The 15,546-nt window shown below is 39.2% G+C and overlaps 1 protein-coding gene across 3 annotated transcripts in view; it reads left to right on the top strand.

Moving 5' to 3' along the window:
• bcl9 (BCL9 transcription coactivator) overlaps nt 1-15,546 on the top strand; it is a 175,372-nt gene that overhangs the window by 83,737 nt on the left and 76,089 nt on the right. For all 3 annotated transcript variants that reach the window (XM_043691452.1, XM_043691453.1, XM_043691454.1), the window contains 2 exons: nt 8,385-8,495; nt 14,053-14,251. In XM_043691452.1, the coding sequence (XP_043547387.1) occupies nt 8,385-8,495; nt 14,053-14,251 (310 nt within the window). The remainder of the gene's footprint in view (nt 1-8,384; nt 8,496-14,052; nt 14,252-15,546) is intronic.

Below are 15,546 nucleotides of genomic sequence, written 5' to 3'. Positions count from 1 at the left end.
TATCCAGATGTGTCGTAATTTCATCCTTTATAATAGACTCCAGCATCTTTCCCACCACTGAGGTCAGACTAACGGTCTATAATTTCCTGTTTTCTCTCTCCCACCTTTCTTAAAAAGTGGTACAACATTAGCCACCCTCCAATCCGCAGGAACTTATCCCGAATCTATCGAACTCTGGTCGAATTTGTCCATGCCGACCAGATATCTCAACCCAATCCAAGTCCCACCTGCCAGCACCCGGCCCATATCCCTCCCAACTCTTTCTATTCATATACCCATCCAGATGTCTCTTAAATGTTGCAATTGTACTAGCATCCACCACTTCCTCTGGCAGCCCATTCCACATATGCACCACCCTCTGCATGAAAAAGTTGACACTGAGGTCTCTTTTATATCTTTTATATCTTTCACTTCTCTCCTTAAACCAATGCCCTCTAATTTTGGACTCCCCCACCCCAGGGAAAAGACTTTGTTTATTTACCCTATCCATGCCCCTCATGATTTTATAAACCCCTATAGGCAGTTTAGACAAAGAGAGATCCATGACAGAGTTACAGCGATAGCAAGAAGTTTGAAAGTGAACCAGTGGATAAAGGTGAAAGAATTGTATCATATGTGGTTGAAGTGGATACCTGGAAATTTGTAAAATTGTAGTCCCTGAGCATACTTTGTTCAGATATTTGGTAGTTTAAATGTTAGGTTTATGCATGGAAATAATGTTTCATCTTTAGAAGTCTATGAGAAAGGGAGTTGGGAAGAGTCAAATGAGTCTGATGAATTTTGATGGTTGAGATATGAGTATCAACCTTTATTATAGACAAGGAGAAAGTGAGGACTGCAGATGCTGGAGATCAGAGCTGAAAATGTGTTGCTGGAAAAGCGCAGCAGGTCAGGCAGCATCCAAGGAGCAGGAGAATCGACATTTCGGGCATGAGCCCTTCTTCAGGAATTCAGAGTTTATTATAGACAAGACTGATGAAATGGGAGATGGATTTGAATGTCAAGGATAAAATCAGTCCTTCTGAACTTCTCAGTCTCAGGTTAAGTCAGGTGAATATCCTATGCCAAATTTTGAGTCAAGAAAGGAATGGGAAATCAGTGGTTCTGTTAGATTTGTAAATAAATAGAAAACAAAAGGTTTTTTTCTAAATTGTGTGAAATTTTGAGCATTGTAGGGAGGAGTGTAATAATACCTTCTTATGGCCATTTGTATACATGCATATACCAAAATAAATTGATTTTAATTTGCTGTTGACTCTCAATGTCCTACATATGTTTTAATCTGTCCTGCAAAGTTGTTTTTTTCCTTGTTTCATTTAAAGCCTTCATGGTCATTTCTTTCCCCAATTTCTTGCGGTAATGCATAGAATCATTGAAGAATTACAGGACAGAAAGAAACCATTCAGCCCATCACGTCTCAAGCAGCTGGTAAACTAACCATTATTTTATTCCATCCTCCAGTTCCTGGTCTGTGGCCTTGCAGCAATTCAGGAGCTGATCCAGGTTTCTTTTCACCCAAGTGAAGGGTTTTGCCTTACCCACCAAACTGAACAGTGAATTCCAGGCATCCACCACATTCTGAGTGAAAATGTTTTTTCATGTCCCCACTAATCCTTCCACCAACCACCTTAAATATTGGCACCAATAATGAATCTCTCCAATAGGGAAACAGGCATTCACTCATCACTTTGTCCAAGCCTGTCATTATTTTTTACATGTCAATTAAGTTACCCTTCAGTCTTCTCCGCTTTAAGGAAAACAATCCTAGTTTATCCAATCTCTCTTCATAGCTGCAATTTTCAAATCCTGGCACCATTCTTGCAAATCTACTCTCTGTTCTCTCTGAATAAATTATGCCCACCTTATAATGGGATGACCAGAGTTGGGCATTTAGTTCCAGCTGTGTTCTGGCAAAAAAAGGTACCAAAACCCAGAGATCCCATCATATCCATAGTGTCTGGTTTATTAGTCCAGTGGCATTACCACTGGGCTACTATCTCCCTCATTGCTTAACAGTTCCTTAGATAATCTGATTGCAAACAAGAATCCTCCAATATGCATAGGGAGGGCATTAATGCTGATGAATCATTGTGTGTGTTGGGGTGGAGTTGAAGCAAGCTGTTGTCCAATTAGACAGCACGCTATTTACATGTACTTTTACAATTATGAGGTTTGTAAGATTTTATATTATATCTTGGAACTTCAACTTTATATTCATGTTAATAATATGTGAATGTGACCTTTTCTGCCATTTGCCTGACCATAAATTGAGATGTTTTCATTATCAGAGATCAAAGGAAGGCCTAGGTTATTTTACTGAGAAGAAAACAATTTATTTATTTGAGAGACAATGATATCCACTATAGAGTTGACCATGATTAACTTTAAAGTACTATTTTAGCTGATAGTTATTAGCTAATCCACAAACACATGGAGATGGCAACCCTATTGTTTGCAAACCCACATAGAGGCTGAAGACATAAATGAGTTGCTAATGAACAGGATGCTAATGACTAAGAAGTGGATAGTAGATTGAAAACATCGGTTCTAGATGCCATTGAAGGAGTCAGCATGGAAGTTTTAAAAATTTCATTCACTGGATGTAGACATCGAGGTTTATTGCGTATTCTTATTTGCCCTTGATGAGGTGGTGGGTAGCTTCCTTCTTGAATTGCTGCTGCCCATTTGTGTTAGTCACCAGCATGGTGTTATAAAAGGACTTCCAAGGTTTTGATCCAGCAATAGGGAAGGAATAGCATTATATTTCTAGGTCAGGACAGTGAACAGCTTGGAGGGGACCTTGCAGGTAGTGATGTTCCAATGTATCTTCTATCTTTGTCTTTCTAGATGGTAGTGGTCACAGGTTTGGAATGTGCTGTCTAAGGACCCTTGGTGAAATTCTGCAGTGCTTATTCAATCATATAAGGAGGGAAAGAATGCTACCATCTTTCTGGGATGGGAGGCAGAAAAAAATGATAACGTTGACAATGAATCAGGAACTGTTTGTAATATGGCTGTAGTAATATGGCTGTTTTGAATAAAGGTGTGTTCAGAGAATCAGAAACTCAGTCTTCTGAGAGTAAAAAACCCTTGAGACATTCCAATATGCCACAAAAATTTGAAATGAAATGCAAATTTACTGAATCTGTCTGCTTTGAATTTGCCTGCAGTTCATGAACCACAGGTGCCAAGACAAAATATAATAACACTGTTGCTATGGACAACCAAAGAAAGATAGTGCTTTGAACACAAGAATTGGAGCAGGAACAGACCCGAATAGATCTTTGAACTCCCTTCAAAGTTGTATATAAACGTCAGGGGTTCAACTCCACCCTTGTACATCAGCTCCGTATCTCTTGATTCACTGAGAGTATTAAACTTTTTCCATCATGGTCAGAAGTCACATGACACCAGGTTATAGTCCAACAGGTTTATTTGAAATCGCAAGCTTTCGGAGTGCTGCTCCTTTGTCAGGTGGAGTGAAGAGAAGCAAACAGACACAGAATTTATGATCAGCAAGATGAAAAGATCATGCAAATGATGTGGGTGGAGTGTTGCCAGGCTGCATAATAAATCTCTGTAGGTGATTAAAAGTGTGAGATGGTGTGAAAGGTGTGTCAAAAGTAGAATAGCAAGTGAAGGGATGATCTATAATTGGATTAATTGAGGAAGAGAGATAATTAGAAAAATTTTTTTTAAATGGTAATGCTGAAAACAAATCAAATGGCTTGAATAGCACGATAGGTATAAGAGTCGCATGCCGAGGGTCTAACCAAAGTAGCAAGTAATCCAAAACTATACAAACTAATTAAGGTAGAGGGATCATAACCTGTCAAAACAGGACAGTAAGGATACACAAAAGTATGGTGGGGTGACATGTAGCGCAACATGAACTTTGGTTAGACACTCAGCATGTGACTCTGATACCCATCATGTTATTCCAATCATTCTTTTGTTTCCAGCACTACCTTATTCTTAATTTTTTTGTAATTATCCCTCTGACTCAATTAATGGGATTGTAGATCATCCCTTCACTTGGTATTCAGCTGTTGGCACTTTACTCACATCGTCTGACACTTTTGATCAACTGCAGAGACTTATTTATTCAGTCTGTCGACACTCCATTTACACCATTTGTATGATCTTTTGATTTTGTACCTATAAATTCTGTGCCGGTGTGCTTCTCTTCACTCTACCTGACAAAGTAGCCGTGCTTTGAAAATTTGTGATTTCAAATAAACCTGTTAGGTGGTGTGTGTATGGAATGAGCTGCCAGAGGAAGTGGTGGAGACTGGTACAATTACAGCATTTAAAAGGCATCTGGATGGGTATATGAATAGGAAGGATTTAGAGGGATATGGCCCAAGTGCTAGGTGTGTTGGTACAAAAAGTAAGTAGTTGCTAAAGTATCCATTTAATTCAAAGCTGAGAAGGATTTGGAATCAACTTTAACTAATTAGCATTTCTACCTGAATGCAAGGTTAACATATTTTGCAAACAGAGAGTAGATGTCCTTCATGATCACAGACTGAATAACTGCTTGGCATTTGTGAGCTAGCATAATCAGATGCAGGAGGGGGATAGTAACTAGACATGGAGATACATCCTACAGCCATCAAAGTATTCTGGGTGATTTGTCCTGGCATTGCTATAGGAGAAAGAATGATCAGAACAGGCTTTATTACTCCTGTTGGATTTAAGGAAGTTCCTGAAAACTGGGGGAAGTGTTTGGGGATGGTCACTCAAAACTACTACTTGGTGAATAGGAGTTACCGGAGCCCATTGGAAGCTGAGAGTGATTTTGGAACATTTGTTAAAAGAACAACAGTTCCAGGAAGAATGTAATAGTGACAAGTGTAAGAGGGGAGAATTGCTTTCAGTAGTTTAATCTGACAGAAGCCTTAAAAAGTTTAGTTGATAGTGCATTTAGTCACTTGTTACAGAAAATATTTTAAAACATTAAATCATGCTGTGTCATTTTTCTCAGCTCCTAGCTGGAAGTTCTATTTTCTGTATTTTAGCTGCAAAATTTGAAGTGTACATCATGAAAAGTACATTAGTGAAGAGGATTGTGGTGCTGTGACCACTATTGTTTGTCATTTGTATAAATGATTTGGAGTTGGGAATCAAAAGTACATTAGCAAAATTTATGGCTAGTACCATTTGAACTATATAATTAATATTGAGGAGGACAGCAACAAAGTAAACAAAATGTTAATGTGGTTTGCAGAATAGGTGTATAATTAGCGACTCAATTTTAGCATAGGTAATGTGAAGTAGTATATTCTGGTAAAAGGAATATAGTTTTAATTTAGCACTTGGACAATAAGAATATAAATGTGGTATAGATGCACATGAACAAATCATTGGGAGATGTGAGGCAGATAAACAAATCTATTGAACGTTAATTTGAAAAGCAATAAGGGTCATTTCCAGAGGAATAGAATTGAAAATCAGATAAGTTAAGGTGAACATTTGTGAAAATGTAGCTACAGTAGAGCACAGTGCACAAATCTGACTGTATATTAGAAAAGGAATTGAGAAGAACTGTTTAAAGCAGAAACTTATTTTGCAGGACTATTGGGACTGATATGGTAACATTATCAGATCGGACTAAATTGTGTCTCTTTTAGAAAGGAGCAAACTAAGGTAACCTATTAGAGATTTTTCAATAATGAAAGGGTTTGATGATGTAGACAAGGGGAGGAGACCGTAGTGGGAAACTATAGATGTAAGATTGACTATTGGCTAAGACCAATGAATCCAATAGGGAATTCAGAAGAAATGTCTTCACTCAGATACTAGTTACAACAATGGAGCGTGCACTCACATTGAACAGTTGATGTGAGGAAATACATGATGGAGAAGAAATGCATCAATTATGCTGTTCGTGAGATAAAGTGGGAGAATGCTTTTGTGGAGCACAAATGCCAGCAAATGGTAGTTGTGATGGAAATTATTTTTCATATTGCCATAGAAACATCCAAGAAGCTTCAGGCTATTTGGCTCATTGCACCTGAGCTGGGGTCTAACATAAACCAGTTATAGAACTATACAAAGAAGTCATTCAATCCCTCATTTTTTTGTTGATCCTCTGAAAGGACAATTCACTTACAGCCACAAACATGTCTTTTCTCTATACAATTTCTTTCCTTTGTAAATCATTCCAATTTTTTCTTGAAAGCCTTATTTGAACATGTCTCTACCACACTGTCAGGCAGTGCAATCCAGATCCTTACCACTTGCTAAAACCTTTTTGCATCTGTGCCTTCTGGTTTTCAATCTTACTGCTAATGGGGGCAGATATTCTCCATCTTGTCTGTCTAGACTCTTCATAATTTTGAACTCTTGTGTTAAATCTCCTCCCAACCTACTCTGCTCTGAGAACTGTCCCATCTTCTCCAATCAGCCTATATAACTGATGGACAGCCATGGAACCAGGTAAAAACAATGACTGCAGATGCTGGAAACCAGATTTTGGATTAGTGGTGCTGGAAGAGCACAGCAGTTCAGGCAGCATCTGAGGCGCAGCAAAATCGACGTTTTGGGCAAAAGCCCTTCATCAGGAATAAATTTGTGAATGTTTTCTGCACTCTCTGTCTAAAGCCTTTACATTCTTCCAGATGAGAGGTGCCTGGAACTGGTTCCTTCAGCTGAGGCCAAACTGATGTTTTATACAATATACCAATCTCCTTGCTTTGTGGTCCTATTAATAGAATCCAGGATACTATATGCTTTATTAATAGGACCTTCATCCTAATTTGCCATATGTAATGATTTTTGACCATACCCATTCAGTCCTTCACTCCTGCACTCGCTGCAGAATTGCACATGTAATTGTAGAATTTATTTAGTATTGTGTATCCAGGCTTTACCTATCAAATTGAATAATTTAACATTCGTCTTAATTGCACTTCATCTGCTACTTGTCCATCTGTTGTCCTCAGAGTTTACAATCCTTCCATGGTTTGTTTAATCCACCAACTGGGAAATTGTCCTCTTTACACCAAATTCAGGTTATCACTATATTTGAGGAAGAGCAGGAATTCCAAGATCAACCAATAGGAATTCTACTACAAATCTTTATCTTATCTGTTCACCATTATTGTAGGATAGAATAGCCATTTAAAATATAGTAAAAGATGTTAAAGTCACTATACCATAGCATCTATGTTAATAACAGATGACATAGTAACAGATGACATAGATAAGAAAAAAAATGAAAACTTAAGTCCATCTTAGTTCACTTCCCAGACAGTTTCTTATCCATGTTGCTACTGTGCCTTTTATTCCATGAACTATACCTTATATCACAAGAAAACTATGCGGCATGTATCAAATACCTTGTGGAAACACGTACACCATATTAATACTGATGTAGAGGAGTTAGTATTGGATTGGGGTGGACAAAGTTTAAAAAAAATCACATAACATCAGGTTATAGTCCAACAGGTTTATTTGGAAGCACTAGCTTTTGGAGCACCACTCCTTCTTCAGGTGGTTCTGGAGTAGGACCATAAAACACAGAATTTATCGCAAAAGATTACAGTGTCATGCATTTTACTTGCATGATACTGTAATCTTTTGCTTTAACTTCTGTGTCTTATGGTCCTATTCTGCAACCACCTGAAGAAGGAGTGAATTATCCATTCATTTCAGCCTCTTTCTTTATCCAGGGAGCTCTGAATTTGGGTGGGTGTTGTCTCAACTTTCTTCTTTATAGGAATAAATTTTAACTCAATTTGAACCAACTCATCTTTAAAGACCGCCAATTGTTCAGTTGTAGTTTTGCCTGATAATTCTTGATTCCATTGATTCTGTTTTTGCTTTGTTGCTCACCTCCATTTGTTTGTCTAGAATCCTGTTTCTTTGCATTATTTTCTTCACTGTCAACCTTGAATGATTGTTCAGTCTATTGATCCAAATCCAAGGCAAGAAAAGAGATCCTGTTTTATTTCAGAATCACCTGTAGTTTAATTGTGTTTCATTCTATTTTGAATTTTACATTTAATTCCTGATTATTTGCTTTCTAACTGTTTGTCTTGGTGAATTCAAAAATTCAGCATTGAAACATGTTGCCATAGTAATCGTCAGGTTTAGACTGGAAGTTACACAAAATGAGAATGCCACAAAATTTTCATATATCATTGAATATTATTGATGCAATGTTATTGATTTATTGCTTGTGTTCAGCAACAAGCTCCTAACGTAATTTATTTTATTACATTTTTTAATGTTAAGGTATTTTCATGTTTGGAAAGTTTAGAAATTGAGCTACTAATTTCTTTTCCTCACTAAATGTCTTTTTATAATTTAGAGCATGGTCTTGACTCCCAAAGTTCAGGCATTCCTTATTAATGGTGTATCTCAACTATTTAATACAGATGGAGGCAGCAGAAGCAAGCGGCTTTGTGTAGCAGAGCGACGTCAACCGTACAGTGGTGCTGAATGGTGCTCAGGAACAGAGAGTGAAGAAGAGGAACGCACCTTCTTCAGTGAGTGCTCCAATGAATGGAATTTTAATGAGGTTATTAGCTGGGGCCTCACTCATGCCAATGGACAGATTGTTTAAATGGCAAGCTGCGTTTCTTCACATTTTGAATCTCTTCACACTTTTGGAGTCACCGTTGTCTAGTAAGGAAAATCAGCAAGAATATCCCCAAAAAAACAAATAAATTACCAAATAATCTGCTGAATTGATACACATGATCTTGACTGTTGCTCACACCACAGAATAATAGACTGACTAAAACACAGAGGGCTTTTGGCTTTTTGTCTCTGCATTGGCTCTCCAAATAAACAAATAGCCTGGTACTACTATCCCATTTTTGTCCATAAACCTGCTTATGCTTCTTCTTCAGATAATCCTGTTTCTTCTTGAAAGATATAATTGAATATGCTCCAACCACATTCTCAGGCAGTGCATTGTAGCTTCCCCAACATGTTATAACAGTCGTATTTCAGGAGGATCAGCTTGTTGAATCAGATTGTGGCTAACTTCTGCAGCTGGAGATAGAGCTTGTTGCAAGATGGAGCTGGTAGTTCTGGTCTGCCAGTGGCTGGTAGCATCATTATCATCATCACTGTCCCTAACATTTTTGCCTCTAGATCATGAAGAGCATTGCTTTCTTTCAATTATTTAGAGGGTGTGGGCATCACTGCTGGACTAGTACTTAGTGCGCGTCCCCAGTTGCTTTTGAGAATGTGGTGGTGAGTTTGCTTTTTAAACTGCTGAAGTTCTCTTGGTGGAGGTAGACTAACAATGCTCTTAGCGAGAAAATTCCAAGATTTTGACCCAGCATTACTGAAGGAATAGCAAGATATTTCCATGCCAGGATGTTTAGAGGGGAACCTGCAGTTGGTTGTTTCCTGGAAGTATTCCTGGGATTTCTCAGCTGGTGCAGTCCACAAATATGTGGATACAAAAATGCAGCTGTTCATCCTTTGGACAGAGTCAATTTAGTAATGGTGAAGCATAACTGAATAAGGATGGAAGCTGGCTGGATAGATGGGAATGTGTGACAATGCGTGGAGAGAAATGGTTGTGTATACTTACAAAGTTATTGGGCTGAAGAATGAAATGAAGGAAAAACTTGACAAGGCAGAATGAGAGGATAGGTTGACACAAGCTGGAGCATAAAAATCAATGTGTTCACCTTTTCTGGTCTCGGCTTTATGCTGTTAAAGGATTGTATAACCAAAAAAACTGCAGATGCTGCAGATCAGAAACAAAACCAGAAATTGCTGGAAAAACTCAACAATCTGGCAGCATCAGTGGAAAGAAAGTAGAAAAACATTGAGACTGATGATGAAGAATTATCGGACATGAAACGTTAATTCTGCTTTCTTCCGACAGATGCTGCCAGACCTGCTGAATTTCCACAGCTATTTCTTTTTTGATGATACAATTTTTTAAGCTGTCTCCACTCTTGTAGGTACTGCCTGTAGGGACTCCATTTTCAAGCCTGCGGAGTGAGCTGGGGATGCAACAAATCAGAGCTCACACCATACCCACCCACATCAATATCTAGGCTCCCTGGGGGAAATAAATGATCTGACTAGCAAGCTGAATTCTGAGAGAATGTTGTTCCAAGAACACTGCAAATGACAGAATTCGCTTACAAGAGATCCCATACTGCAATTGAAATAACAGCTTGCTATTACATCAACGACTTTGACCCGCTGTGCTCCATACCCTCATCTTATAATAACAGTTGTTCGCAACAATGTTGCAGTAGCCAGCCACCATCAGCCACATTTGTGACTCAATTCGAGTCAGCAAATTCCATATTGCAGAGGCGTACTAGCCTTCTGGAAGTAGCAAATCCTGCCAAAATTGCATCACCCATCTACCTACATGGGAAATATCCGCAGCAACACCACCAACTGGGGTTATTTAGTAATAGAAAGTGATGGTCAACAGTGAATAGAGTGGACCTCCAGGAATGAAGTCATCTTGCTACACAACCTATCGTGGAGGGGCGGGGGGGGGAGTTCTATTCAGCCTGATGAGATAGAAAATACTCACTGGGTCAGTTCCATCAAACAGCATCTAGTCCTGGGTGATTTCCCATGCAGTTAACACAGGCTATTGCTCACTCACTCACATTGGGCTTTGCCTTTGCCTTCCAGTCAATGACAGCACAAGGAAAATACAGTGGAACTTTTACACAAAGATTAACCAAAATTGAGCAAGACTTGCATTATTACAACCATTCCAGTCGATAATATACCTATAGAAGAATTGTATCAGGCTTTTGTGGTGCCTTTCACGAAACTGCTGATATAGGTGTTCTTTGGACATAGCTGTCCTGTCAAGGCATCCATGCCCCATGCTTTACAGAGACAATGCTGCATTCTTCAAGGAATATGAGTCATCTGTTGATTTTTACGCAGCATGCAGGTAGAAATGACAGTCAGGCTCAATTTATTCATTCCAGTCAGAAGTGCTGGAGCCTGATTTGACATCTTGGAGCAGCTCAAAGATAGCCCAGGTTGTATTGCCCACCAGTCACTGTGAACCAAGTTTGTAGTCATCTACTCCAGGTAGTATGGATACTGTCAGAGAAAAAAATTAAATGCATCATCTATACAAACTGGGAAATCTACACCAGCAACATGCACACTGGTCATTCCTAATCCTTCAAGATTATAGAACTGGAGAGAATATTAAACGGCCTGAAATGTGACAAAGCAACAGGATATGACAATGTCGCACCAGAAATAATGTGGCTCCTCTGCTTGTGTCTGATTGATGGTACTTGCGCAGAGCTGAGTCAAAGTTCAAATGTACTTTTGGAAGTGTGGTAAATGGAAAAGTCAATACCATTCAAAATCCTGGAAAAGTTAACCAACTGGCGAGCAGCTAACAACTAATTTCACTACTTTCTGAATACTTAAACCTATTGTAAAACATATCTCCAGCGGTAGACACTATCCTTCATATTGCCTAAGCTGGTTGAGGCACTTGTGATTTTGTGGCACTCATCACCTACATTGAGAATGGCTTCCAGAAGAAACCAGACACAGTGCTGTTGGATATCACAGCTGCCCGTGATGCATTGTAGCACACTAACCTGCTTCTAATGCTGTCCAGGGTGCTTTCAAAAGCTGGCTCAAGGAAGTTGTTGAAACACCCCCTCACAAAAGCACACTTGGACAAAGGCTGGTCAGTGGACCACCACAGTGTTCAGCATATATTCAAGTGATCTGTTCACACTGCATGTTGCAAGATCATGCGTGTTGACAAGTTCTGATGTCTCACTCAATCTCTGTCCTTCTGTGCCCTAAATCAGATCCTTAACCAAGAGGTTACAAGTTGATGGGATAGCGTAGCATATGGTGTCTCACAGTGAGTCGGTCTAAAACCATATCCAGTACCCTCCTCCAGAGTCCCACTGCCTAAAACGAATTATATATCTATATGGATGGCCAGAGATGAAAGCACAGTCCCAACTCGGCATACTTAGGAATAACAGTAATAGTCCTTCCCGAAACTTCAGCAGTAAACAGCAGCAAATGTCAAAACCAAAAATAACACATTATCCAAACTCATGGATCTTCATGGGGGCTGCTGACACAACACTCTGGAGCAGAGCACCTTCCCTATCAGACTGCACTCCAGAATACTGTGCATCTAACAGTCCGTTTCACACACTGTGTAAATCTTCAGTTGAATGCAATAATGTACATCCTGACTGCACTCTTCAGGCTTCAACAAGAGTTGGGTTTGCTGGCAAATTTCCCATGAAGTTGTCTAAGATGCTGTTTTCATAACAGGATTTGTTATTAAGGAAAGTAATAAGAATGTACTTTTTATTAGTCACTAATGGTATTAGAACACCTTGATGTGGCAATGCAACTGAACACACTGTTTTCATCTTGCCTCTGTTCTTTTAAGACATTCCTTAAGATTGTCTCTTTGAACAAAGGTTCAGAGAGGATATTCTGAAATTGAAAATCTTAACAATTGAAGTCTTAGAGAATAAAAACAAGAATGTGGAAAAGACCAGAATTACAGCAACTATCATGACTTAACTGGACTGATAATTGTGTCTCATTGGCCTACAAGCTGACACAAATTGTATAAAATCTCAGTTAGATCAGGTATTGATAGTCTCAGGCTACAATCAGATTGATCAGCTGGTAAATTGAGCAGAGCAATGACAGATTTTAATCTGGAATTTAATCTGGAGAAGTGTGAGATGATGCATTTTAGGCGGCCTAATAAGAGAAGGGATATATACTTGGATAGTAGGTCTCTAGGGATTTACTGAGGAACAAAAGGACCTTGGTATACAAATCCATAGGTGTTAGCACAGGTACACAGGATAGTAAAGAAAGCATATGGGATGCTTGCCTTCATTAGCCAGTGTATAAAATATAGGAGTAAGTAATGGCAAAAATATGGAATGTGCTACCTGAGAGGGTGCTGGAGATAGGTACTTACACAACATTTAGGCAGCATCTAGATGAGCCAGGGCATAGTAGGCTGTGGATGAAGTGTAGGCAAAAGTGAGGACTGCAGATGCTGGAGATTAGAGTCAAAATTAGAGTGGTGCTGGAAAAGCACAGCAGATCCGGCAGCATCTGAGGAGCAGGAGAATCGATGTTTCGGGCAGGAGCCCTTCATCAGGAAAGGATGAAGTGTAGGTAAATTGAATTAGTGTAGTCTGGTATTTCTTGGTTAGCATAGACATGATGGGCTGAAGGGACTGTTTCTATGTTGTATGACTCTGTCCAATTTACAGCTGAACAATTGTCAGTCAAGCAGAGAAACTTGCACCAAGTTTTGACAAATTATTGTAAACAAATAGCCAAAAGAGGATTAACAATCGACTACAATGCACATTATCTATGTCTCTTTTATATATACACGCCAATGGCCTTGAATAAAACCTCCTTTAAGAGGCTCCTCAAAAGCTACCTCTTTGATCAAGATTTTCACCATCTGACCTCAGGTGACGTACAGTTATTTACTATTGTGTGCAATGCCCTGAGAAACACCTTAGTATAGTTTGTTCTCTTGCAGCTACTACATAATTATACATTGTAGGTGTGCCATGTTCCCAGTCTTAGTTTCTCAGATAAATAATGAGGTACTTAGTGGTCTTAGCCTGCAACTGGAACAGATAGACATGCCTGCAATGCATTAGTCATGACCTGTCAGAAATTATAGACATGTCAACTGCTCTTCTGGTCAAATGAAGGGTGATCTGCTTCTTGTTTTGAAACTTGTACGGTGCAATAATGCAAATTTCAGCCATCTTAGAAGTTGCTGTTTTAACGGAAATCCTATTGTTCAGGCTACTGGTGGTTTCAGCCCAATAAATAAAGAAAATCCCTTGTCATATAAAGATGACTTTATAAATTATGTAGTGTTGAAAACTTTTTTAAGTTCAAAGGAATATTTGTGTCTGTTTTCATTAGTATTCAAGAATGTTAAGAGGTGAGAGATTGCATCAAAATCAAGTAAAATTGAAAACCTAATAAAAATTATAATTTCATATTTTTCTTTGGAAATGTCCATTTTTTATGTATGTTATGTTACAGACTGTAATTCTTCAGAGAGTGTCAAGTCACAGGAACATCTGGCAACACACTCCCTCCCTTCTTCCAATCCAGATGCCAGTGGGTCGTCCAATCCCTCACACAATTCTGTTGGAAGTCAGAAACCGATGCCAGAGTCTAGCACCGCCAAAAAGACCCCTCCTAAAGTTATATATGTCTTCTCCACAAATATGGCCAACAAGTAAGTTGACAATAATTTACACAAGATATCTTTAATCGCTCACTGCTTTTTCCATCTCTTGAGGATGATCTATGGCTGCATTTGTTACTCCAGGTTGTTGAATTTATTGATCAATATATTTTACTGTGTAATTTGTTCTATTGTAGTCCACATTACATACCTGCTGAAGGGTCTCTCTACCTCTCGAGTGTGCTCTGCCATTTGTTATGAACTTGGTTGACCATTGAGCTCAATGTTAACATTACCTGGTCTGAGCTACATGTAACTTCAGACCCACAGCAATATGACTGACTCTGAAGTGCTCTCTGGGCAATAAATGTTGCCTATCCAGCGATACCCTCATCCCATGAATAACCAAAGAAAAAGCAATAACCTAATTTGCCCTTCTCCCATATTCCTTGATCTTTTAGCCACAAAAGCTACATCTACCTCCTTTCAGCAAACACAATATTTTAACCTCATCCAATTTGCGTTGGTGAATCCCAGGCTCACGACTGTCTGGGTGAAGAAATTTCTCTTCTCATTGCTAAAAGGTTTATCCCTTATCCCTAGAATATGATTCCTGGTTCTGGACTCCCCACCATTGGGGACATCCTTCCTGTATCTAACCTATCTAATCCTGTTAGAATTTTATCGGTTTCTGTGAGATCCCTCCTTATTCCTCTAAACCTCAGTGGATACAATCCTAACTGATTCAATATCTCTTCATACGCTAATCTTGCCATCCAAGGATTAATCTGATAAACTTTCACTGCACTCCCTCTGCAGCAAAAACATGCTTCTTCAGATAAGGAGACAGTCTCTGCATACAATATTCCAGATGTTGCCTTACCAATGCCCTATATAATTGTAGCAAGATGTTCTTGTTCCCCCTTGAATCCTCCCACTATGGAGACCAACATATAGTTTGTCTTCTTTACAACTTGCTGCACCTGTGGGCTTACTTTCAGTGATTGGTGCACACGTTTGCCGAGGTTTTGGTGAATATTTCCTTCTCTGAATTTGCAAATATTCAGATAATCATCTGTTTTCATATTTTTATAACCAAGTTGATAACTATTTATCCACATTATACTGCATTTGCCATGCATTTGCCCATTCACTTAGCCCGTCCAAATCACACTGCAGCACCTCGTCAGGTCCACACCCCCCAACAACCCAACCTCCACTCCCGGCACCTTCCCCTGCAACCGCAAGAAATGCAAAACTTGCGCCCACACCTCCCCCCTTACTTCCCTCCAAGGCCCCAAGGGACACTTCCATATCCGCCACAAATTCATCTGCACCTCCACACA

Source organism: Chiloscyllium plagiosum, chromosome 6 (genome assembly GCF_004010195.1).
Source record: "Chiloscyllium plagiosum isolate BGI_BamShark_2017 chromosome 6, ASM401019v2, whole genome shotgun sequence".
In the NCBI taxonomy this organism is placed as follows: domain Eukaryota; kingdom Metazoa; phylum Chordata; class Chondrichthyes; order Orectolobiformes; family Hemiscylliidae; genus Chiloscyllium; species Chiloscyllium plagiosum.
The sequence above is the reverse complement of the archived record's forward strand: the minus strand, read 5'-3'. Positions and strand labels throughout refer to the sequence as shown.